Source organism: Uloborus diversus, chromosome 1 (assembly GCF_026930045.1).
Source record: "Uloborus diversus isolate 005 chromosome 1, Udiv.v.3.1, whole genome shotgun sequence".
Taxonomy (NCBI): domain Eukaryota; kingdom Metazoa; phylum Arthropoda; class Arachnida; order Araneae; family Uloboridae; genus Uloborus; species Uloborus diversus.
The window spans coordinates 110,660,895-110,685,600 of record NC_072731.1 but is presented as its reverse complement, the minus strand read 5'-3'; the positions used below and the strand labels follow the sequence as shown (position 1 = coordinate 110,685,600).

The 24,706-nt window shown below is 33.2% G+C and overlaps 1 protein-coding gene across 1 annotated transcript in view; it reads left to right on the top strand.

Annotated features, from left to right (window-relative positions):
• The window catches only part of LOC129234374 (protein FAM76A-like), a 36,840-nt gene extending 12,588 nt beyond the window's left edge, over nucleotides 1-24,252 (top strand). The window contains 6 exon segments of the mRNA XM_054868371.1: nucleotides 11,219-11,406; nucleotides 11,999-12,070; nucleotides 14,849-14,978; nucleotides 17,223-17,297; nucleotides 17,299-17,325; nucleotides 24,163-24,252. Of these exon segments, the coding sequence (XP_054724346.1) occupies nucleotides 11,219-11,406; nucleotides 11,999-12,070; nucleotides 14,849-14,978; nucleotides 17,223-17,297; nucleotides 17,299-17,325; nucleotides 24,163-24,252 (582 nt within the window).
• The last annotated feature ends 454 nt before the right edge of the window (nucleotides 24,253-24,706 follow it).

Here is a 24,706-nt window from a genome sequence, read left to right as displayed (position 1 = left end):
CACAATTGCAGGCAATAAATTAAAAAAAAAACTTTTAATTATTTGTCGTAATTTGAAATGTTTTTGTTTATTCTTCATGGAATATATGTAAAAAAAAAGCTACCTTACCATTCATTATTTCATTAAGATGTTTGCACAGTGATAAAAAAAAAGGATGCGATTTGCTTAATTTGAGTAGGTTAAACTTTAAATATCCAATTTTTTCTTCTTTTTGATCTGGAGGTTTCTTCAAGAATACTATAAACTCAGAGTTCCTCATAGTTAGTGTTCCCGCTAGGCCTTTTTGAAGGCTAGCGCCTGCTTTCCTTATCGGCAGAATGCGCCCTGCCCTTTTTCAAAAATAACAATATGCACCCTGTGTTTTTAAAAAGATGCCTCAAGCATCGTTGGGACCCGCAGCGATATCGGGGCGATTTTATTTGTCCAGCGATCGTCTGCAAAAACGCTCATGTCTTGCCATTGTCCCCAGAATTTCACCCTGAAAACGGCCCCATGAATAAAAGGAGATGCAAACACCTAGGCAAAGAGGGGATGAGATTCTCGGAATTCTAACAGACTTATCAGTTGGAAACAAAAGATAGATTTCTTCCTTCTGCTGAGGATTGGTTTGAAAGGGTGAGGGAAGGTGTTCGGTCCTCCGCGATGGCGGGGGGGGGGGGGCGGGGGAGAGATTATTGTTTAATTCCTCCCCATCTTTGAGTTTCTGAGAATCAGCAATGAGAGAGGGAGGGTGGTAGGTAGTTTTCCTATATTATTTTCATCTGTAGGACCAGGGGGCGCCAGTTCCAGGAAAAGTAGAAGGGGTACTACTTGTCAGACAAGAACAGATGCAGATGAACTGCTCCATTTCTTGTTCGAAAAGTCCGAGTGCAAACGCAAACGGTTCTTGATTTGAAAATACACGGTTATTGACGATGATGCCGGCCGAAAAAATATGAAGTTTACTGAAATATTTCAGGCTGTTCTTTTTCTTTTTTCCTGCAAAACAGAACAGAAGCAGGGTTCGTATGCTCCTGATAATCCTTGTAAAGGGATTGGAAAGAGCGTTTTTTTTTTCTTTTGAAGTGATTGATAAAGTTTTGAAAGTTAACTTAGTGCTTGAATTGCTTAGAGTCTAAGGAATGCACAACCTATGGCCCGCGAGCCAAACGGGGCCCACGAATCCTGTTGAATTAATCCGCGAAATTTTTTAAAAATATATATAAATAAAAAAATTAAATAACTAAGTTTGTGAAATTATCGTTTTAAAACTCATATTTATTGTTCTAGTTAACAATTTCAACGTTCAATACAGGTCGATTTTACCCCATTTATAACTATCACTTCCCCGAAATCGCACTTGCAAAATCGGAAGATTAACGAAAATAATGTAACAAAAACGGCATCTTCACCAAAATAAAAATTATTTTTGAAATAGAATGTTGAATTGAGCAATAAACATCGTATGAATAGGCAATTTTCGTAGCGTTTCAGCCCTTTGTGTCCGTTTTTCTTTTGCACGTGGAAATTAGGCTTAGCTAATTTTGGCGCATTGCTAGTGATTGTGAAGCAATCTTTTCGCATCTGGTTCTGATTGGTGAACTTTCTAATTGTTTTCTAAGTAGTACACAGTACAAAGTCTACTGAACCGAAATACAAGGGTATTTCTTTGTTATCTTGAATTTTTAACCCCCCCCCCCCAAAAAAAAGAACGTTTGAAATGGAAACATATTGTTCTGTGTAAAATTTGCCAGGGAAATTTTCTGCTGCGAAATATTCATTCATTCCTTTTTGCTGAGTATTTGTATTATCCTTGAATACGATTTGTATACTAACAGATTATTTAAAAAAAAAAAAAAACTTATTGACATAATTAAAAACATACTTTTGACATACTTATGCTTTTTCCAACTAAAATGATCTTTTACTGTTTCTTTTTTATATATATAAAAAACTATAATATTGCTTTTAAAAAAAATCACAAAAATAAAATGCTGATGTATTAAATTTTCAGAAAAATTGTCAGTGAAATTAAAATCTTGGATTGTCCCCAGCTACTTGGGTAGCGCATACATCTGCAAACACATTTGTGTCATGAAGTTGTGTCAAATCCAACAATAGGCATTCAAATAAAGCCTTTTTTGTTTTGCATATTGCTACGACTGCATTTTTGAAGCACTGCACACAGTATTTTAATAATTATTCTGTTTGAAGTATAATATTTTTTAAAAGTTGAATTTACATTCATCATGATTTTGATGTCTACTAAAATACTTAATGGCATAAAGCACATTACTAGGCAGTTTTTAGATAGGAAGGGAGGATCCGTAATTAAATACTGTTCATCATACATTGAAATTCAAAGGATTTTGAAATGCCTAGAATTTTTTATTCTTATAGGAAAAGTAGTCACAATTATAGCCTGAAAATGTTGAAACACACCCAAAGCTAAGATTCAGCATTAGCTAAATGTTCCTACGGAGTTTGAAAAATGTGCTTAGTTGGCATAGGGGGGGGGGGGGGCAATCTAACCCTTAAGACAAGTGCATTTTCTGGAAGAAATGATATTCAATACTGAAGTCAATGGTGGCGATGGGGGGGGGGGGGGCAGGGGTGTGCACAGAAATTTTAGGGCCCGTCACAAATGTCTTTTCCGGTCCCCCTCTATGGATGAAATTTTTGCAAGGTGTTTTAAGATGCTATTTTTCTTCCTTTTTTTGGGGGGGGGGGTCAGTACTTTTTGAGAGGTGCGTCATTGGTCTTGGATGGGGGAAGACCACGTTAAAATAGTGCCCTTTTTATAATAAATAGTGCCCCTTTAAAGACCAGCACCCTGCCCTTTTTTTTTTCTAGAGTGAACACTACTCATGTGTAAGGTTGAATACCCTGTGTGGCAGAAATGGCGCAACGCCGGCGATGTCGCGAACAACGAAACTCTATAAGCGCGGACAGTTCTTTTGGCGCTAAAAAAAAAAATAAAGGGGTTGTCGCAGAGAAAAAAAAAAAAGCTGTCATAACTGCCGGATATTTCAAAGTCTGTCCAGATTTTTCACAGGGTCCGTTTTTTGTGAAAAATAAAATAATTTTGTGAAAAGTGAATTATTTTTGTGAAAAATAAAATAATTTCGCAAAAAAAAAAAAAAAATTTTTTGTTAAATCGAAATTTTAGAATTTAGAGCAGGCACAAACTACATCATTTAAACTTAAAGTAGAGTGTTTTCCTCTTCTATGTTGAGAATATCATTCTGGGGTGTTTTTCTAGTATTTAGCGGGGGGGGGGGCGGCATCGCTAACTCAAGTAGCAATATTTATCTACCATTCTACATTATGTTAAATCATACTAGAAATATTTCTGTACCGCATTTAAAATAATTGTAACAAAAAAAATAAATAAATACAAACACAAATAAATAAATAAAATTCAGACGAGGGGGTTCAGCATTTAACTTTTTGACTCAAGACACTCTTAAAATTGCACAGAATTTCGTTTAAAACTTATAAATTCCGTGATTTTAACAAAAATAAAAATAGATTTTATTTGTTTACTTCTTAACAAAGCGTACTAAACATCAAAAATTCAAAAAATCGGAATCCCATAGCGGATGCAAAGAGATCGCAATTCTCAAAGTGAAGGCATCAAAGGTATAAAAACGGCTTGTAAAAGAAATATTTTTGATAAAATTATTTTTAAATTGCATTTTAGAGTCCTGTGATAAACATATCATTAATATCTGTGGACACAGCTAAAGCAAAAATAAAATTAAACCATTGATTCAGCATTTTAATTTTTGACTCATAAAAGAAAATGGAATTTTGCTTTAAAAACTTGAAGTGTGTGTTCTAACAAAAATAGACTTTTCATTTATTTGCATCCTAATAAAACGAAGTTAGCTTGAAAAATGAACAAAATATGATTCTTATATCGGATGTTAAAAGATTGTATTTTTAAAAATGTAGACATCTAAAGAAAAAAAAAGGCAAGTAAAACAGTTTATTTAAAGTTAATCATCCTTGTTAGCATCGAAAAATCAAACCAATATAATTTTCTCCCAAAATAACAGTTGAACATCGCACCGCACCATAGAAACGCAAATATTGACAAGCTGGTAGAATGATGAGAATATTTTCTAATCAAGTCATTATAAAGGTTTAACGCCAGACGCTAAATGGCGATAATTTTAAAGTTGGTAACCCTATCTGAAGCGATCACATTTTTTCCCCACCCTTACTATCCCTTTGCAGTTTGAAGTTCATTTCGCTGATATATATTATTATTGTTTATTAAATCATCAGCGGGGGGGGGGGAGAAAAGTGCTTACCAAACGCCTTTTCAGAAAAGTTTACAACAACACCGCTGCTAATTAGCTGTGATAAAACAAACAAAATTATTTGAAACCAAACTTATTTCCAGCTGTTAATTTCTTTCCAAGAAGCAAACAACAATCATTATATTTATTTGGCAGTAGCAATTTATCGCTTGCAGGAGCATCACAAGAGTGCCGATTTTTTTTTCTTTGCAAAATTAGCAGATTTTGTATAAGCTGATCCCTCTAATTTGACTTTAAGAAAGGTTCCAAAAATTATCGGTTTAATATGCGTTACTTTGCTTTCAGATTTGCTCCTTCAAAAAACAATTTGTGAAAGATCCGATCTTGTTTATCAGAATTTTGTGAAGGGTCCGTTTTGGTTGATCGGGATTTTGTGAAAGATCCGTTTTGTTTGATAGGGATTTTGTGAAAGGTCCGTTTTGGTTGATCGGATTTTTGTGAAGGGTCCGTTAACGGACCCAAATATCCTCTGGCCAGACCCTGTATTTGCATGCTCTGATTGTTCTTGTTCAACTGCCAGCCTGCCTGCTGCACTTATAAACCAAAACAAAACTATCCTTTTCAAATTGTTTACTGAAAAAGCAAATCTTAAATCAAAATAACGCATATTTCTGTGTATAATCGGCACTTTTCTGTGATACAAGTGATAAATAACAAAGTGAATAATTTGTTATTTATCACTTGTATCACGGTATTGTTTTTTTGTTTTATATCGTTAGCAGTGGTGTTTTAATCAAGTTCTCCAAAAATGCAGCGTAAATGGTGTTGTAATAAAGTTCTCTAAAAATGCAGTGTAAGAACTTTTTCTTCCCGCTAATGACTTAAAAAAAAAAAAAAAGCATTTATCCGTGCATTGAAATGCGATCGCTTTGAATAGGGTTACCAGCTTTTAAAATTATCGCCATTTAGTGTCTGGTGTTAAACCTTTACTCATCCTTTTTTTTCACCACTCCGAATTTTCTGTGAATATGTTAGTGATATTAATAAAATTCATCATGCAGACCTGTCATACAGTAATTCTAAAATTATTTTACTTTAATACACTTTTTTATTTACTGTTTTGTTATACTTTTAATGCTTTCATTTTGAAAAATGCAATCTGATTGAATTAGAATCAAACTTTTGCTCTTTTTTTTCAAGCTAACTTCGCTTTATATGGAGGCAAATAAATGAAAAGTATTAAAACCATCATTTCAAGATTTTAAAACAAAATTCCGTTTTTGTTTATGAGTTCAAAAACCTGAATGTTGTTGGATAGGCGGTTTAATTTTAGTTTTGCTGCAACTGTGTCGATAGGTATTAATGATCAGTTTATCACAGGCTTCTAAAATGCAATTCTAAAATAATTTTTTAAAAATTCTTTTATGAGCCATTTTTATATTTTTGGAGCCTTCACTTTGAGAATTGCGATCTCTTTGCATCCCCTTTGAAAACCGAATTACTCGAATTTTGGATGTTTAGTACGCTTTGTTAAGAGGTAAACAAATAAATTCTCCTTTTATTTTTATTGAAATCACTAAAATTAGAAGTTTTAAACGAAATTCTGAGATTTTTAAGAGTTTCAAAGAGTTAAATGCTCAACCACTGCTTGAATTTTATTTTTTTTTGTCTCAATCATTTAACAAGAAATTAATATTATTAACGGAAAAAAGAAAAAATATCACAAAAACACCCACTTTGAAATTTCGTTTTACAATCCCTCTTCCCCCAATGCAAAATTATTTGATTTTTCGGAAACAAAATGGACCCTGTGAAAAATCCTGGACAGACCTCTGTTCAATAGCCAACGCATGTTTGCCAATGTCAGGTGCCCACCAAGGACAGGGGTGTGGGGGGGTATCAGATTGCATCATTGAACTTTTAGAAGGAGGTCATTTAAGAAAGATTTTGGTCTCAGTTTGGGGGGGGGGGTGCGTTCTTGAGAGGGGAGTGCCTCAAAGAATTTAGGGAGGTGTGCCATTCTCTTGGGGGAGGGGGAGGCACCTCCTGCCTTATTTTAAAAATAGTTATTTAAAAAAAGACTTTTATTTTTTTTTTATTGAAACCACGCTCGAAATTTTGCCGACAGATTATGAAGTTCTAAAAGCTTGTCGCAGACAGCTACAAAACTTTTTGCCACTGTGGTTGAATACCTCTGTCTAACAGATGAAATAGTGTTTGTGTTGGCCTAGTCAAACCCAATTGAAGTTTTAGTACAAACTTCAAACTTTTTTTTCACAGGAAATTGAAAGAAATCTGTGAATTCCTGAAATGTTATTCAAAACCAATCTATGATGTTTCAGAATTTTCTTACAGGGTACGTTTTGAAAGCCCACTCTCCCAGCCAAAACCATTAAAGGGTGTCTCAAATCTCATTTCCAGAGCTTCAGTTTCGCAAAATTGTCAGGAGAGAACTACCAAACACCTCGCCTTCTAACAACATCAAAAATCGTTTAAGATTTTCTTTTTGGAACTACAATTTTGAAAATTTCTTATCCCCTGACGTTACCAAATATGGTCAACAGTTGTGTTTTAAGACTTCAATTTCAGAAAACATCTGGACAAGGGCCTCAAACCCCCTCTCTATAATATCCTCCAAATCCTCATAAAATTGGATTTTTTAAACGTCAATTGGTTGAGGCCCTTAGCATGCAGTCTTCTTTAAATAGAGTGAGCTGAAGCTCCGGGATGAATTATGTAAATGAAAAAACAAAAATTCCGGAAAAAATGAAGGGGAGAACTTTGAACCCGTCCCACTAGTATCACTGAATATTGCTTAAAAACTTCGTTTTTTGGGACTTCTATTTAAAAAGGTTCTTTGGGGAGAAACCCTAGGGCCCCCTTCAAGTAATATCATCAAAGTTTGTCGGTACAGTCGAGTCCCGACTTACGCGAGGGATGCGTTCCAAGACACCTCGCGTAGGTCGGAATTTCGCGTTGTGGAACAAGGTATGTTTAGTAATTTTTTATAAGCATACCCAATTGTTTCAGACGTTTGTAAACGCCCCTCATATTGTTTCAAACCATTTATTAACTATATATTGCAGTATCTTTTACAAAGAACTGACTTTTTCTGTATTTTATAAAAAGCGTTATTACTTGACATAAAATTCTGTAATTTAGCACAAAATAGATGATTAATGGGGGAGAGAAACTTAAAATAAAGCATTATGGGGTACTTACAGTATGTACACTACAGCATTATTAAAGCACTTAACAGTATAGATATAGTAAATATATTTATAATTTAAAAAATGAAGAAGGTTTATGCAGCGCGATCAGAATATATTTTATCAACGTTCATATGTAAAATGAAAAGAAAAAAAGTTAAGAATTAGCGGTTATTTGTATAAACTAAAGCAAAGCGTTGTTTATAGACTAATACAGTGGGTGAACTTTCGCTTTCAGAGATGCTAAAAGGATGAAAGACCATTCACAAAACCAATATTTAGTGTCAAAGAAGCCCATTCTAATTCTCCGCCGCTCTTTTCCGAAAAATTACATGTTGCATGCGAGTAATTTGTGTCCGCATTAAAAAAATCATTACTCATGAAAAATTCACGTTATAGCCATTTTGCGTAAGTCGGATCGCGTTGTAGCGGGATCCGACTGTAACTGCATTTCGGTAATTCAATTTTGAAAAATTGTGAAAAGGTTTTGTCGATTTCACTCTATTTTGAATTTGTTTCCTGAAGAAACAAAATCAGCACATTTTCCTGATTATACTAACCTTTTTGCCCTAAAGAAATAAAATACTGATGCATTCTGATATAATTTTATATTCTCTGACTGTTAATTAGAGTAAAAGCCCAACTATGTCAAAAGTAGGAAATGCTGAATTTTGGATTCACCAATTTTTACTTTCTTCTATATCTAATATATAGAAGAAAGTATTGGATTCGTGCAAATTTTCGAATTTCGAATTTTGACGGATTTGAACGTTTTAAGGTGTGCCGAGTTCATTTCGACCATTTTTGGAAAATGTGTCTGTGTGTCTGTGTGTGTGTGTTTAACGTATGTGTGTGACCAGTTTTTTGTGGCCGCTCTACAGCAAAAATTACTGCATGAAATTGAACAAGATTTGGTACACACATGTGCCCATTGGTTTTTGGCGTGAATTCCTCCAAGGGGGGTGGAGCAATAGGACATTTCTTGAGTTATGCATGCCTGCTATTGCCCAGGAGTAACTGGCGGAATCAAACAAAATTTGGTCCATATTTGCTCCAAGATTGCCGACATTTAAAGTAAGAGAGCTTCCCAAGGTACAACATCCTATTGTACCTTGGGACACTTCCTGTAGTAATGGCCAAGTCTTTGTGATTCAGGAAACAGCCATCAGGGTCTGTCCAGGATTTTTCACAGGGTCCGTTTTTTGTGAAAAATCAAATAATTTTGTGAAAAATGAATTAATTTTGAAAAATCAAATAAATTCGCAAAAAAAAAAAATTGTTAAAACGAAATTTTAGAATTTAGAGATGGCACAAACTGCATCAATTAAACTTAAAGTTGAGTGTTTTCCTCTTCTATGTTGAGAAAATCATTCTGAGGTGTTTTTCTGATATTTGGCGGGGGGGGGGGCATCGCTCTCTCAAGTATCAATATTTATCTACCATTCTACATTATGTTAAATTATACTAGAAATATTTCTGTACAGTATTTAAAATAATTGTAACAAAAAAATAAATAAATAAAATAAAATTCAGAATAGGGTTCAGCATTTAACTTTTTGACCCAAGACACTCTTAAAAAAGCACAGAATTTCGTTTAAAACTTATAAATTTCGTGATTTTAACAAAAATAAAAAGATATTTTAATTGTTTACCTCTTAACAAAGCGTAATAATCATCAAAAATTCGAAAAATCGGATTCCCATAGCAGATGCAAAGAGATCGCAATTCTCAAAGTGAAGGCACCAAAAGTATAAAAACCGCTTGTAAAGGAAATATTTTTGATAAAATTATTTTAAAATTGCACTTTAGAGTCCTATGATAAACATTTCATTAATATTTGTGGACACAGTTGACACAAAAAAAAAATAAATAAATAAATTAATTAAATAAAATAAACCATCTATTCAGCAATTTAATTTTTGACTCATAACAGAAAATGGAATTTTGCTTTAAAAACTTGAAAAGAGAGTTCTAACAGAAATAAAGAGACTTTTCATTTATTTGCATCCTAATAAAGCGAAGCTAGCTTGAAAAAAGAACAAAATATGATTCTCATCTCGGATGTTAAAAGATTGCATTTTTCAAAATGTAGACATCTAAAGAAAAAAAAACGGTAGTTAAAAGAGTTTATTTAAAGTTAATCATACTTGTTAGCATCGAAAAATCAAAACCCATATAATTTTCTCACAAAATAACAATTAAACATCGCACCGCGCCATAAAAACGCAAATATTGACAAACTGGTAAAATGATGAGAATATTTTCTAATCAAGTCATTATAAAGTTCAATGCCAGATGCTAAGTGGTGATAATTTTGAAGTTGGTAACCCTATCTGAAGCGATCATATTTTTTCCCCACCCATATCTCCCCATATCCTCCCTTTCCCCTATCCCATTCCAGTTCTAAGTTCATTTCGCAGATATATATTATTATTGTTTATTAAATCATGAGCGGGGGAGAATGCCTTTTCAGAAAAGTTTACAACAACACTGCTGCTAATTAGATGTGATAAAACAAACAACCATTGTATTTATTAGGCAGTAGCAATTATTTATCCCTTGCAGGGAGCATCCCAAAAGTGTGGATTTTTTTTTCTTTTTCAAAATTAGCCGATTTTGTTTAAGCTGATCCCTCTAATTTGACTTAAAAAAAGGTTCCAAAAATTATCGATTTATACACAGAAATATGCGTTATTTTGCTGCTCTTTCAATAAATAATTTGTGAAAGATCCTATCTTGTTTATCAGAATTTTGTGAAGGGTCCGCTTTGTTTGATCAGGATTTTGTGAAAGGTCCGTTTTGGTTGATCGGATTTTTGTGAAGGGTCCGTTAACGGACCCAAATATCCTCTGGCCAGACCCCTGGCCATATACTTATTTTGCACCAAAAAACAGTGTTTATTTTTCATGATGAATTAAACCATGAATAATGAATGATGAATTATGAATAAATAATTATCAATTATTATCTAACATTAAATGTGTTTAAAAGACTACATAAGATTAGAATATTGTTCCATGTTCCTAAACATATCTTAATTATTAAGAACCATGCATATGTTGTACCTTGGAACATATTCTAAGGTACAATATACAATATGTTTGGCTGTCCCAAGGTACAATCAATATGTGGTTTAAGGAAAACCAAAATGGTGGTCAATCTAGATGCACTATCATCATTTTCTCATAACCAAAATATTTAAAGTACTTCTCTTTGATAACAAAATAAAATTCAGTTAATTAGTTTTACAAATACAAAGACAAACAATAAAATAAAAATTAAGAAAATATTTACTTTGAAGTCATGACATTTTCTTTCTCTTACAAAATGGTCAATTTTACTCATTTGATGCTGATTTTTGTTATGGCACCATTTAGTGGTGAAGGTTACTATTAGAGATTACAAGAACGTGGCTGCTAAAAATAGATTCTTAGAAATTAGCAGTGTCCCAGCTACAACTCTCCCTTATATACATGTGTGTATGGGTGCAATTAATTTATTTTAACTCTTATGTGCCGCAGCATTCTCACGTAAATAAAAATTAATTAAATTTTTTTGTATATGAGAATAAGTTTTAATTTTAGCAATTTTCTAAAACTCTTAAAAACATTTGTGCTTTTTTGCTATTTAGAAATTATTCACTTAGTTGAAACTAAGATCTGAAAGCAAAAGGTCCTTGTACCCTCTAAGAAGATGCAATTTTTTTGCAAAATGTGTTTTAATGAGCTTGATTTTATTTGAATGCATTTTTACTTTTATCAGGTTGATGGAAAGTTGCTTTGCTGGCTGTGCACTTTGTCTTACAAAAGAGCCCTGGCAAAAACAAAGCAGAGCAGTTCTTCACACTCTCGTCATCAGTCGCTAAATAAATCATCTAGAGATCATAGATCATCAACATCCTCTTCAGTGCAGAGTCACAAACGTCCATCTAGCCACAGCAGTAAAATAAAGTAACGTAGTTAGACTTTTTGTCTGATTTATTGTTGCTATTATTCTTTAGCTGGCACACATGCTGATTGGTTTTGAAACTGTCTAAAAAGGTCAAAAATAGAATTGCGTTAATGCCTCGATACATAATGTATTTTGATTTTATCTCATTTAAAAAAAAAATCTGCTAATGTAAAACTGCATTAAATATACCTTGCTGGTTTACCTGTCTTGAATTTTGCCGTTTTTCTATTTAATTAGTGTGTAATTTGTTTAGTTTTTATAATCCATATAATTTTTTTTTTTTGTGAAATAAATCAATTTCTCACTTTTTATTGGATAAATCAATTCCTATCTTTTTTGCCAGATTCAAGTAGCTTACACCAAAAGCAACATTTACATCCCACATCAGAAGTTTGAGTTACATTTCTATGATTTTCCAATCTGACCAACAAAGACTACCTCAGCTAATTTTTTGACCCTTGTTGGCTCTTCTTGTGCCTTAGATGGTTAATATGTTAATGCTGCTAAAATTTTTAGAATATCTAATTCAGTGTCACAATATGTTCAGAAGCATTGATATGTTTTGATAGAGTTTTTTTTTTTATGTTGAAGGAAGGAGCATTCTCCAAGTAAGAAACCACGTACAGAATTATCCAAGTCAACAAATGGAAATTTGCCATCAAGGTATAATTCTTCCTTGTTTCAAATATTTAAAAATGTTTCTTATTGATCAGATTCAGTTAAGTTATCATATTCTTTTGGTGCTGAATGGAAATACGAAATACAGTAATATCTCACTGATTTAAGTCCTGTTAATCTGAGGTAGCTTAAATAATTTATTTTCAATTCAAAATATAATCTATTGGTTTGCTGAAACATAGGGGAAAACTAAACCAGAGACAATAAAGAAGAGCTGGCATGATGACTTAACAACTTATAACATTCCACTATAAAATGGCAAAGTAAAACTAAACATTAAAAATATTCTCAAATCTAAAACATAATAATTTACTGGCCAGCTCAAAGCCCTTGGCAGGTATCACATACTCATCTGCAAAAAAATACAGACACGAATCCTTTTCTCCCTGCGTTCAAAAACTTGGTTTTACCCATTTCTTATCTTTAACCAACTGTCAGTAGAAGTTCCCTGGACTTTGCGTCTTCTCGCAGCACCTGGCGCGGTAGTCCAATTCAACTAAAGACCTCAAAGACTAATAAAAAGCAAAAATAAATGAGTAATACTTTAAAATTTAAAATTGTGTTAAAAATATATGGCTATTTAGAAGTAATGTGATTTTTGTCAAAGAATGGCTTCATGGTAGCAATTCCGGTTGACCACCTGTCAAAGGAGATTGTTTTTTTCGTGTATAGAATTAGTCCCATATTATATAAATTATTCTCTAACAGTGGTTACCAACCTTTTTCACGTCGCGACCCCCTGTGTTCCTCATATATAGTTTGTGTTTGTGAGTGTAATTTGCGTATGCTCACATATCATATTTTGCATAATGACTCAAGGTGCTTGAGGTATTTTATTTATGCTTAATGTTTTTTTTTTCTACAATAATTGCAGAAATAAAAAAATTATGTTCTGGATAATGTTAAACGTACATTTCGGCACTTTGAAAATTTTGCTTAAAATTTCGAATGCAGGATTTTGTTTTCGGAGGAGCTGAGGTCATAAAATCTTAAATAGTCTCAGTGTCTCGAACTTTAATTGAAGCAAATGATTATATTTTACTTTAACATGGCCGTCGTGAGGTCAAAACATTGGGAGGAGAGTATTTAGAAGACTGTCGATTTTTATCAAACGTATATATAGCAAGAGAGAGAAAGAGTCCAGATTTATGCTTGAAGAAGGGGGGGGGAGGTGTTATTGCTGCCTTATGATCATCTAAATTAAGAAAATCGCATTATAATATAAGTAGACGAAAATAATTAACAATATGAATCTACAGTCGGGAGTGTGATGCAATCACGACTATATATGCAATATGATTTGCGATGATCCTCGCCCAGAAATTGTTCAAAATTGTAGTTCTAAAATTGCAGTTTATGTGATCTCTGGTGATGGTCCGATTAAAAGAGGTTTGGGGACTTTTATGAACGGTTCTATCTCAGAGACTGTGCCTTTGAAATTTTGCGAAGTTGATATCCTAAAAATGAAGTTTTAGACGATTTTTAACGATGGGAAGGGGGAGATAGATTGGGGATGCACTCTGATTTTTTGAAAATGAAAATGATATCCTAAATAATCTCAGTTGTAGATCATCTTTTTTTGAAATTAAGGGAAGAGGAGGGGTTCAGGCGACCTTTCCCCGGAAAAATTTTGAATTTGAGGTTCAAAAACACAATTATTGGTCATCTTTGTAAATGTTAGGAGAAAGGTTTGGGTTCAGAGACTCTTCCCCTCCCTCCGGAATTTTTTTGAATTGAAGCTCACAAAAAAAAGAGAGTTTTAATGATGTGAGGGGAGAGAGGATTTCGGGTCCTCCCAAGTACATTTTTCGAAATTTAAGTCCGAAACACAGAATTGTAGGTTTTCTTTGATGACAAGGGTAAATACTTGGAGATCCTCACCTGAAATATTTTTTAAATTTAAACCCTTAAAATTTTTTTTATTATCTTTAATAATGTAAAGTGGGACAGCAGGCATTCCCGTAGAATACTTTTCAAAATTAAAAACCTAAAAACCCATTTCTTGGCTATTTTTGATGAAGTTAGGGGACAGGATGAGGTATAAGGTTTTTCTCAGGAATATTTCCAAAATTAAGTCTTAAAAATCCAACTGGAGGAGATTTTTTTTGGTTAAAGGTTGGAGTGTAGATAATCTATCACAGAAAATATTCAAAATTGAAGTTCCGAAAACAAAGTTTTAGACGATTTTAGACAATGTTAGAGGGCGTGAATTCAGAACTCTTTTGCGAAAATTTTTTGAGATTGAAGTCCCTGAACCAAAGATTATGAGAATCTTAGAGGATGTTAGGAGATCAGGTACTCTGGCATGAGAGGGGGGCGGGGGTCGGGAACCTTATAGCCCTTTTCCTGGATTTGACATTGCATTCAAGAATTGATGCTACTCTAAAATTTTATTTTCCACCTAATGTATTTGAATTTTTCAACTATGTAATGATACATTTTTAACTATAGGGGTAACATTGGGACCCCCTTGGGGGTCATGATCCACAGGTTGGGAACCTCTGCTCTATAAGTTGACCACTAAAGTTAGTAGTGTGACACTAGTAATCAACTTACACAGGTTTTACTGTGTTACCTGTTGCAAGTTGACCACTAAAGTAGTGTACCGCAAGTGGTCAACTTATACAGATTTTACTGTACCAGTATATGCTAAGGTAAAAAAGCAGTATTTTCGCTATTAACTGCAAAAATAATAATTATTTAATTTTAAAATTAATCTATTATTATTTATTTTTAGATTTCATTTACTTCTCTTTGTTTCAGTGAAAGCACATTGTTAGATACCAGTACCAGTGATCATGTTGTTGCAATGCATCAGCTAAAAGATCAAATTGCTAACCTTCAAAGACAGCTTCAACTGAAAGATCAGCAGATTTTAGCCCGGGAGAAACAGGTGCTGTGAAATATTTATTCATTTATGGTTCATTGAATTATTAGACCTTATTTCAGTTTTGAGGTAGAATTTTGTTTCTTCCCTTATGTATTGCTTTCATTATACAAATTAAATATATATCATAATGTTACTTGGATCTATCTGTAAAGGAAATTATGTAACTAAGCATCTAAAAAAATGATTGAGAAATATATTTTGTTTGAAAATAAAAAGCTATAAAAGACTCTAATTAAAACATAGCTCTCACTAAGTTGAATGAGATGATTTTAGAGCAATATAGTCAGCTTCAGATTCGTTGTTAGAAAATCAGTCATTCAAATGCAACAAAACAAAGGAGCATGAATTGAGATAAGGTTACAGTTAATGTGAATGCAGCTAAGTATAATAGTGACTCTGCTAATATAAACAAACAGTTGATAGCGAAAGAGTATTTTCGCAAATTATATTTATTTTTTTGAGATCAAAGAAACAAACTCAACTTAGAAAATACTGAGTTTATTAATGATTTATAATTAACTGACTGAAACATAGTGTACAGTTTTTTGGTAATGTATGTATAAATACAAATACAAATACAAAAGTGACGACCAGCAACAAGCTCTGGGCCCAGCTAGACTGGTCCTAGTCAATTCACAATCCCCAGTGAAGATCAATGGCCCTCTTAAAGTTGGTTTATAAATGGTCAGTTTTATTACGTACTGCTAAAACATTTTAGAATGTAATGTTTACATTTAAAACTTTCCTAATAAATAGGATAAAATATTATTTTTGTGATAAATATTTATCATTATGCTGATTATGCTAAAAGAAAGAAGTCAAACCTTGTTTGGTATAGATTTACATTAAAAATCTTAAAATGCATTTTGGAGTTACACAAAACTGTTTTTTAGTGTTAGAAAATGAAGCTTTGAGACAAAACTAGATTTATGGTGTTGGTGTACTTTATTTCTTTGTATGGAAGAAGTTATGCGTTGTAAACTCAGAAATCCTGTGTACAATTTTATGCACTTTGTGGCTAGCACTTCATTGAATTTATTTGTATTCTTTAGTCATTAAAAAACATTAACACTTGAAATTACATTATTTTCCTATTAGATGTAATCTCTTCACAACCTAATTGTTGGTTATTTTTCTGTTTAGTATGTTATGTACACTGTTGTAACAAATGACTGGGCGACAGTTAAGTAAGGAAAGGTGCCTTTTTCTCACAAGAAAAAATGCCCTTTTTTCATCAGGAAGTGTCTCTTTTTATAAATCCACTCTGCGCCTTAAAAATATACATATACAATCGAACCCACTATAGCAAGCCTAGGATGTAGCGATGCTGCGGTTGTAGTGAACCTTTTAAATGGTTCAAACTGAAACTCTGTCATTAATGCAATTTCAAAGGCTTATAATGGTCTCTGAAAACTAGAAAATCGGCTATAGCAACCCAAAAATTTCTAAAATTTCAAGTTTTTCTGGTGAAAATGTGCGAAAAACATCCTATCATTTGCAAACAAACCTGATATAAAAAGTGGGTTTAATTCAAACACTTTTTTGTACAGAATTTTTGACTTTGACATGTTAAAAAAGTGTCTTATGAGTTTTGGTATTTTCTAAACAATTCAAATGCCTTTAACAAGAACAACTTGACTGTAGACTTTTCTTCTGATATTGATGAAGAAACAAAAGATATTAGTCCTTGACCTTCGTTATTTTCTCAAAAGCAGCTCAGCTGTCAATGTTTTCAACATTTTTTTTTCTTGCAACTCAAAATATAGACCAACATGTTTTGGATTTTTTTTTTTTGCTATAGTTGACAAAAAATTTGCAAAATCTAAAAGCTTGCAAAAGGAAATTATACTTTTCTTCCATGAGTAGAATTTTTTTTAAAAAAAAGGGTAATTCTTTATAGTTTGCTTGTTATTGAGTACAATATGATCAATACATCATTGAGTACAATATGATCAATACATTATTGAGTACAATATGATCATCTCGCAATTAAGATGTTCATTACAGAACGTATCTTAGTGAATTCAGACTTTTTTTTTGGAAAATTGGATGTAGCTAACCCTATAATGATTTCTCAAGTCTGTCAGTTGATGGTTTGTTATAGCGAGGTTTGACTAAAAATGTATTTTTAATAAATAAAGTTAACGCTACAAATCAACCATGTATTTCTAAGTAAATGAATTTGTTCAGGTTTTTTTTTTTTTTTTGGTTATTTGACAATTGAATAAATACTATTCTCCTCTGTAGGCTGGTGAGGCAAAAGCGCAACATGGTGTAATTGAAAGAGAACTTCGTTTGAAAATACAAGCTATGGAAAAAAACACATGGTGATACGGTTGAAGATCTGCAGGTATTTATTGCTTATTTAAGTTTAAAGTACTATTGATGAGTATAGATGATACAAGCTTGAATAACAATATTTGATGATTATTAATCATTTGTCATCATCAGGGAGTCATAGTCTTGAGCCATTCCACGGCTCTGGTTTTAATTTTGAGCACTGATGGCAACTTTGAATGGCTGTGTAGTCCTAGTGGATTGAGACATTATGCCACTATTTGAGTTTAAATGAAGTTATATAGGCAGAAAATATATACTACAGTGTTAAGTGCAAAAGTCATACTCTGCAGTCGAGTTTAAAATGATTATTTGCCGCTTGAAGTTTTGCGCCTCCATGCATTTGATCCAGATGCAAATTTTTTGTCAGAATTTTTAAAAAATATTTCCCATTTTCAAATGACCATAAAACATTGTAATTAGTGAAATGTGTGACAGAGAACCACCCAGTGACCGTAACTCAATTTTGATACAAAGTGCAGATATGACTTATATGCTTAGCATACATATATCACACATTGTGATTTCAGTGTTTCTCTGATATTTAAAACACCACTCTGATAAACCACCTAAATAGTAACAGTATCTATTGTTTTTCATGAATATCTAAAAAAAAAATTTCTTTAAAAAAGGATTAAGAAAATGAGAATTCTGTGACCAGAAGAATTTTTGACATTCGTGATTCCTTTTTTAAAAATATATTAAATATTCAAAACTTATTCACAACTTCTGCAAAGTACTTTCAGTGCAAAAATGTAGTCGTGAAAAGTTTTGTCCTCTCTTTCTGTTCTTTCCGAGATTTGACCCTCTTATATTTGAATTAGAGAAATTAGCAGGTTCAAAGAATATGGATGAATCCTTTTTACTTTTTGTTTTGATGAAATAACCAATGATGAAGATAAAAAGAATCTTTGGATCAAGGGCTTGTTGTATATCAGAAAATAAAATTAAAAAAGTCAAAGCATATGCAGGGGCCAATCCAGGATTTTTTTTCCTCACTACCTGTAAGGGTTGCCCAAATGAAAAGTAGACAAGTGCAATAACATCAGAATGAATGATTCAATTAGAGCGTCACTGCACAAGTATATAAAGGGTGGTATGAGGTATACATCTCAAATGCCGTTCAGCAGTTAAACCTGTTTGAATATACAGGAAATTGTACAAAAGGAAAGTAGTGCTATCCATGGATGCGTCCAGATCGGAAAGCGCGGTAGTACGGTTAAAGGTGGCAAACGACATCAGATCTGCAGATACTATGCCAAGCAAACATCGCAACCACCAATGATTCCATTGTCTTTGTTAATGAAATGATCCAAGCCAATCGAAAGATTAAGAGACCCGTGAAATCTGTGACAAATTCAACCTGAGTAAAGGAATGGTTCACACTGTCATCCACAAAGATCATCCCAGAAAATCCATACGACCCTAAACAGATTTTCTGTTGGAAAGTTTTGGAGCACCCCCGTATATAGTAAGAACTTGTCAACATGTGACTTCCATATCTTTGAGCAACTTAAGAGAGCATTACAGGGGAAAAGTTTCCATTCAGACGATGAAGTGAAGGAAGCCGTGCAGGACTTCCTCAGGAATCAGCCCCGATCTTTTTACAGCAATGACTTCGACCTGCTGCTGCAACGCTGGGACCTGTGCTTAAATGCCCATGTCAATTTCTTTTGATTTACATTAAAAGTAATATTTTTATTCAACTTGTCTACTTTTCATTTGGGCAACCCTTATATTTTTGTGTTTTTTTTTTGCTTAAATTAGATTTTTTAAAAAAGATATTTTAAAAACATATCCTAATTTTTGAACCAAAAAAAAAGAGCAACTTATTGAAAAGTGCAAATGTAGGGGAGACGAGATACTTGATCCGCACTTTAAATTTCAATTTTTTTCTCTGCTGCAAATTATCAGTTTTTATTATATTAAAAGTACGTGAATAAAGGTAATTTTTCCCTCTATCTGATTTTTTTTTTGTTTTGTTTTAAGTTGAAATTAAACAGATAATTTTGGTAAAATAATTTTTTTCAATAATTTTATAAAAGAATCATGTATCCCCACATCAAGGGACACATGACTCCTTCATGGGGGATACTTGATCCCACTGAGAAAATGCATAGAATTTTCATTAGAGCAGCAATTTATGTATGGATCTTAGTTTTCTACATAATGTTTCTGAAAAATAACACTATTTCTAATTTTCTTCATTAGATTATAATAATGTGAACACAAAATAACATTGTTTTAAATTCCACTTGTACATTTGTAAAAAAACTGAGTATCACAGGACATTTTCAAACTGATGAACTTCAAGAACTGATAGGATAAATGGCAATCAAACAGCGTTATGACGCACAAAATTGGCAGATTGTCGCTAATTTTGTGCACCACAATTTGTTTGATAACCATTTACTTCTCCGCACAAAGGTATTTATTTCTTAACTGATAGGATTGTCTGTATTCATGCAGGAAATGAAAATCTAAATGGCCAAAGGAATTGTTTAAGGGGTAAAAAATTAACTTTGTTTCTCTTTTTTTTTTGTATTAAATATTTAAAAAAAGTCTGTTATTGTTATAATGTAGAGATTTGTTTAGAAATCCATACATTTAATTTAAATATATGCTGCCCTCCCCTGTATTTTGTGCAAAACAATTCCTATATTTTTCCCTGCAAATGTTTGTCCCAACAGTTTAATTTCTTAAAAGGATCCAACTTGTTGCGATGATTAGATTTTTACTGCATGTCATGTACAGTAGAGTGGAATAAAAAAAAAAGTTTTTGATTTTCAATTTGCCATAGTGCAGAAAAGTTCCCTTTTCACGCAAATAAGATGTAAAAAAAATATGAAAAATATTGAAGCACTTCTGAGGTGCCGCAAAAAGCGCAAAGTTTTGCAAATTAAATTTTTTTTTTAAATTCAAATTTATCTTTATGCTTCAAATGCTGTCAAAAAGCAATTTTTATGCTCAACAGGTCGCACAATAACTTTTTTTCGTTGTTCGGATTATGTCTTGAGGTGCCGAAAGAGCTAAGTAAGTTTTGCAAAAACGGCCTTTTTGCCGAATGCACTGGCATCTGGGAGCTTGAGTCATTGCAGCAGCAAATGTTTAAATGGAGCGGGGCTGGTCAGCAGTGATTTGTGTGGGTGGGGCCAAGCTCAGATCAGGTGTCAATTTCTTTGTTGAGTCGAGTTAGTGAGTAACGTAAAATTTTGTTGGTAAGATACTTCATTGTTGTGAGTGGCAATGGCTCAGTCTAAACAAGTGCAGATGAGACAAGCATCAGAATGTCCTATTTTTGGAATCTTTAGCGATTTCAATGAAGTTTTACTACCTACTTACGAAGATGTAATAAAATGCTACTGTTTTATTAGACATGGCCTAAAAAGTGCGGCTGGAAAAGATCATTCTGTAAGTGAAATATATATGACTTTTTAGTTTCCAGAATAGATTACATTTGGCCAAGAGCTTTTTTGAGACAACAGGAATAGAAGCCTAATGGATTCTTAGATGGTAAAACAAAAGAATCAAAGGAATTTAAAGATAAAATAAGTCAACAGCTGGAAACCTGTTCTAATCTTCCTGTGGTTACTTCCTTACCTATTGAAAATAACCTTCTTTTTGAGAACATACAAGACATAAGTACCGATCACAAATATGTATTGGATATGTGTGTCACTATATCAAGTGGGACTTGCTCACTAGATATATCTTCAAGGAACCTGGGAAAACTTCCCCACTCGAGATGACTTACATTTGCAAATTGTATATTTCGATTGTACGCGGCAACTAAAAATCCGACTGAAAATATCAAGACTCTGACTCAGTACATTGTTAAAATGTAGTAAAGTATAGTTTCCTTTATATAGGCGTGGCATTTCGCTAAAATTGTTTGAAACAAATAATAATACTGAAATATATCAATAGTAATCATTATTCATTCATACATTTTCAAGAAAGGATCCATTTCTTGTATGGATCAAGTGGGCAACGCGTATGCTCCTGTGTGGTTTTACATCAAAAGTTAAAACTTTCTCATACTTATGGCTCTAAAGATTTATTTGAACGTATCTTACATTCACGATATCTCTTTCATGATTTTAAGAACATTATGGACCCGGTTATATAAAGAAATGGATATTTTGATGCAACAGAAAATCTCCATTTGGCTATGTTATGCAAAGAGCATAGAAATGTAAGAGAACTTGGATTACGACGTGTGTTGAATGCAAGAACACAAAGTAGAGGTGGGGTTAAGAAGTTTAAAGTTTAACAAATAATTTTTGCTGCCAAAGATTACATCGATTTGATCTCATGGGGTGAAAATGAAATAACCGAACCCCCCTTGGTAAAACATTTGTCTAGTGAATCCCTCAAAGGGAAACTTATAACCCCTAAGCGGCTCTTAAAAAGTATGGTTCAGTCCCAGGAGACAAAAAATTGACTCAAGAGTTAAAAGAAGAAAGAGTTATTTGGTACAAAAAAAAAAAAAAAAAAAAAAAAAAACACTTTAATGTGTCAAAGAAGTAGACTCAAACACCATACATGTTTAACCGTTTATTTACAATCATTAAGAATACTTTGAATGGTAAAAATGGAATTGTTAATGTCTTTTATAGTGTACTAGTGATACCCGCACGGCTTTGCCAGTTGTAGAAAAATTAAAAGGTCATTTGGTTTGCTCGTACATTTACAAATAATGCAAGAAGAATTTCTTGCCAATTGTCTTGCCCATGTTACGGTTCCACGTTATGACAACCTGGTAATTTACTCGCCCATCTTATAATTTTGCTCGGGTTAATGTGATTAAAATTGGAATAGAAAAAGAACAAAATCGAATTTTCAGAAAATCGCTTCAAGGTGCACACCTTCATGCTACAAACTAACTTTGTGCCAAATTTCATGAAAATCGGCCAAACGATCTAGGCGCTATGCGCGTCACAGAGATCGAGATTGAGATCTACAGTACTGGCCAGAATGGATGACTCACCACAAAAAACTGATGTTTATGAATGCACAAGAATAATAGCATTTTACTAAATGTTTATTTTATGGGAATGATTAATTTTAGCTATATAAGCACATTATACATAAATAATTGAGAAAAGGTTTAATATTTGGTGTGGAAATTTTTTTTTCCAGTACAGCTTGTATATGATCAGGCATGGAAATGCATAATTTTTCGCAATAGTGGGGTGTAATTTCTAATCCTTACTTGTTTTATAGTTTCTCTTAAGTCCAAAAGTGAGGTGGGGTTACGCTCAGCAACTTTGCGCTTTAAAATTACCCAGCAGTTCTCGATTGGGTTTAGGTCTGGGAAATTTCTTGGCCACAGCCCAAGGATCTGAAACCCCTTTTTTTGCAATACATGTCGTAACAGATTTAGTCTGGTGGCAAGATGCTCCATCATGTTGGAAGTTGTGCACTGGTTGATATTCTTAAACGTTGGTAACTTCTCTTTTAGCAGATCGAGATAAACAGTTCTATTAATTAATTGATGTGTCTTCAGGCATTAACCACAATTCACATCTTTCCTAGGCACAAATGGCTCCTCTGATCATGAGTTTTGCAGCATTTTTAACGGTGGGAATACTTAGAGTTGACACTCTTTTATTGGGAGGTCATCGTATGTTTCTACAAAATGCATAAAACTGCGATACTTGAGTCTCGTCAGAAAACATCGCATGTTTCCATTGCTCCGCAGTCCTCCCCTGATAATTTTTACAAAATTTCAGTCGGTCAGCAATATTTTTGAGACAATTTAGGCTTTTTAGTAGGCTTGTAGGACTTTAAATTGGCATTGAATAGCCTCCTGCAAATTGTCCTTTGGCTAGGGACATTATCTTTTGGTAAACCGGCTTGGATTGCTTTCACTGATTTTCTATGTGACTTCTTTGGGGCCAAAATTATGGAATCGTCCTGTGCTCTTGTGAAAAACTTTTGGCTTTGAATATCCATAATTTCCATTTTGTAATTACTTATAGACTCGGAAACTGTCTTTTGTGTCAATTGTAATCCCGCAGTACTTCCCCGAGCACTTTTACCTCCTTCGTTCAGAATCTTTACTTGTGCATGCATTTCGCGTAAAATTCTTCTACTGGGCATTTTGATATTATTTTACACTTCTGCAAAAATTTATGCGTCAATACACAGCAAACACATCTAATAAACTAACCAAATGCCAAGCAAGAACACCATCACTTTCACAGTCGGCCAAAATAAACATGTGGCGCCAATACGTTATTATGAATGGGGAAAAACAAGCGAGTCATCCATTCTGGCCAGTACTGTAGATCTCCAGACAGACTTTCAGCTTCATTATTAGTAAAGATTATGATTTTTTTTAAAAAAACTGTATTTTGTAATTAGTATTTTTTTCCTAATGCTTAGAAAATGTATTTATTGTCATATTTTGTGCCGTTTAGGAAAGCATAAAAGGAATTTCATTGTTAAATGGAAATTTCGGTTATTATCAAACTTTAAGCTCATTGCGGCACCTAAAGATGATGTAGTAAAGCAATGAAATTTCTTCTGCTTCTTTTTAAACTTAAATGACAACTCCCCCCCCCCCCCACGGCAAACCAAAAAAATTGAAAAAAATATTTAAGGTCATTTTTATTCCACCCTAATGTACAGTATAACCTTGATTTAACAATTGTCAAAGGACTGGAAAAAGTTATCGTTAAATCAAGGGTATCATTTACCAAGGAGCATAGACATTTAATGCAGTCAAACCCGGACCAGTGAAATGTGTCCATTACACTGAGGAAATTGTTAAATCAAAGTTATACTGTGCATTAGAAACAGTAAATGTCAACTTTAAATGACTGAATGCACTTTTTCTTTTCAGTCTAAAGTACGTGTATTGCAGAAACAAGTGATTACACTGAACAAGGCAAACAAAAAGGGGAAAGATACAGAGAGCCCATCAAGGTTATGAAACCTTACCCAGCTTAGGCACAATTGCATTTTAATATTGTATGACTACAGAGGTGAAAATCTCTTCAAATGTCATCAATGTAACTTTTTATAATACCTCATATCTTTCTCCTGTAATTAGAGAATCATTTTTATATTTTAGTCTATCGTATTTTTGGGAATATGCGCCGCACCCGTTGTAAGCGCCGTTTCGTAATATATTCTCAAAGAAAAATTTTTTAATGTATGCGCCGCACCTTCCATATGCACGCACCCAACGTTAAACAACTTAAAAGCACAAACAGTATTAAAGAAAGCTGGATTAAGTGAAAATAAAAATATATTTTTGTTTCTCGTTATTTTTAATTAACAATAATGAAATATTTTTTAAAATCCCCCTTTTGCACTTTTTGCCTCCGGCATCCCTCGATTGGCCATCACTTTCGATGGTTAATTTATCCGATTTCCAATGGCGA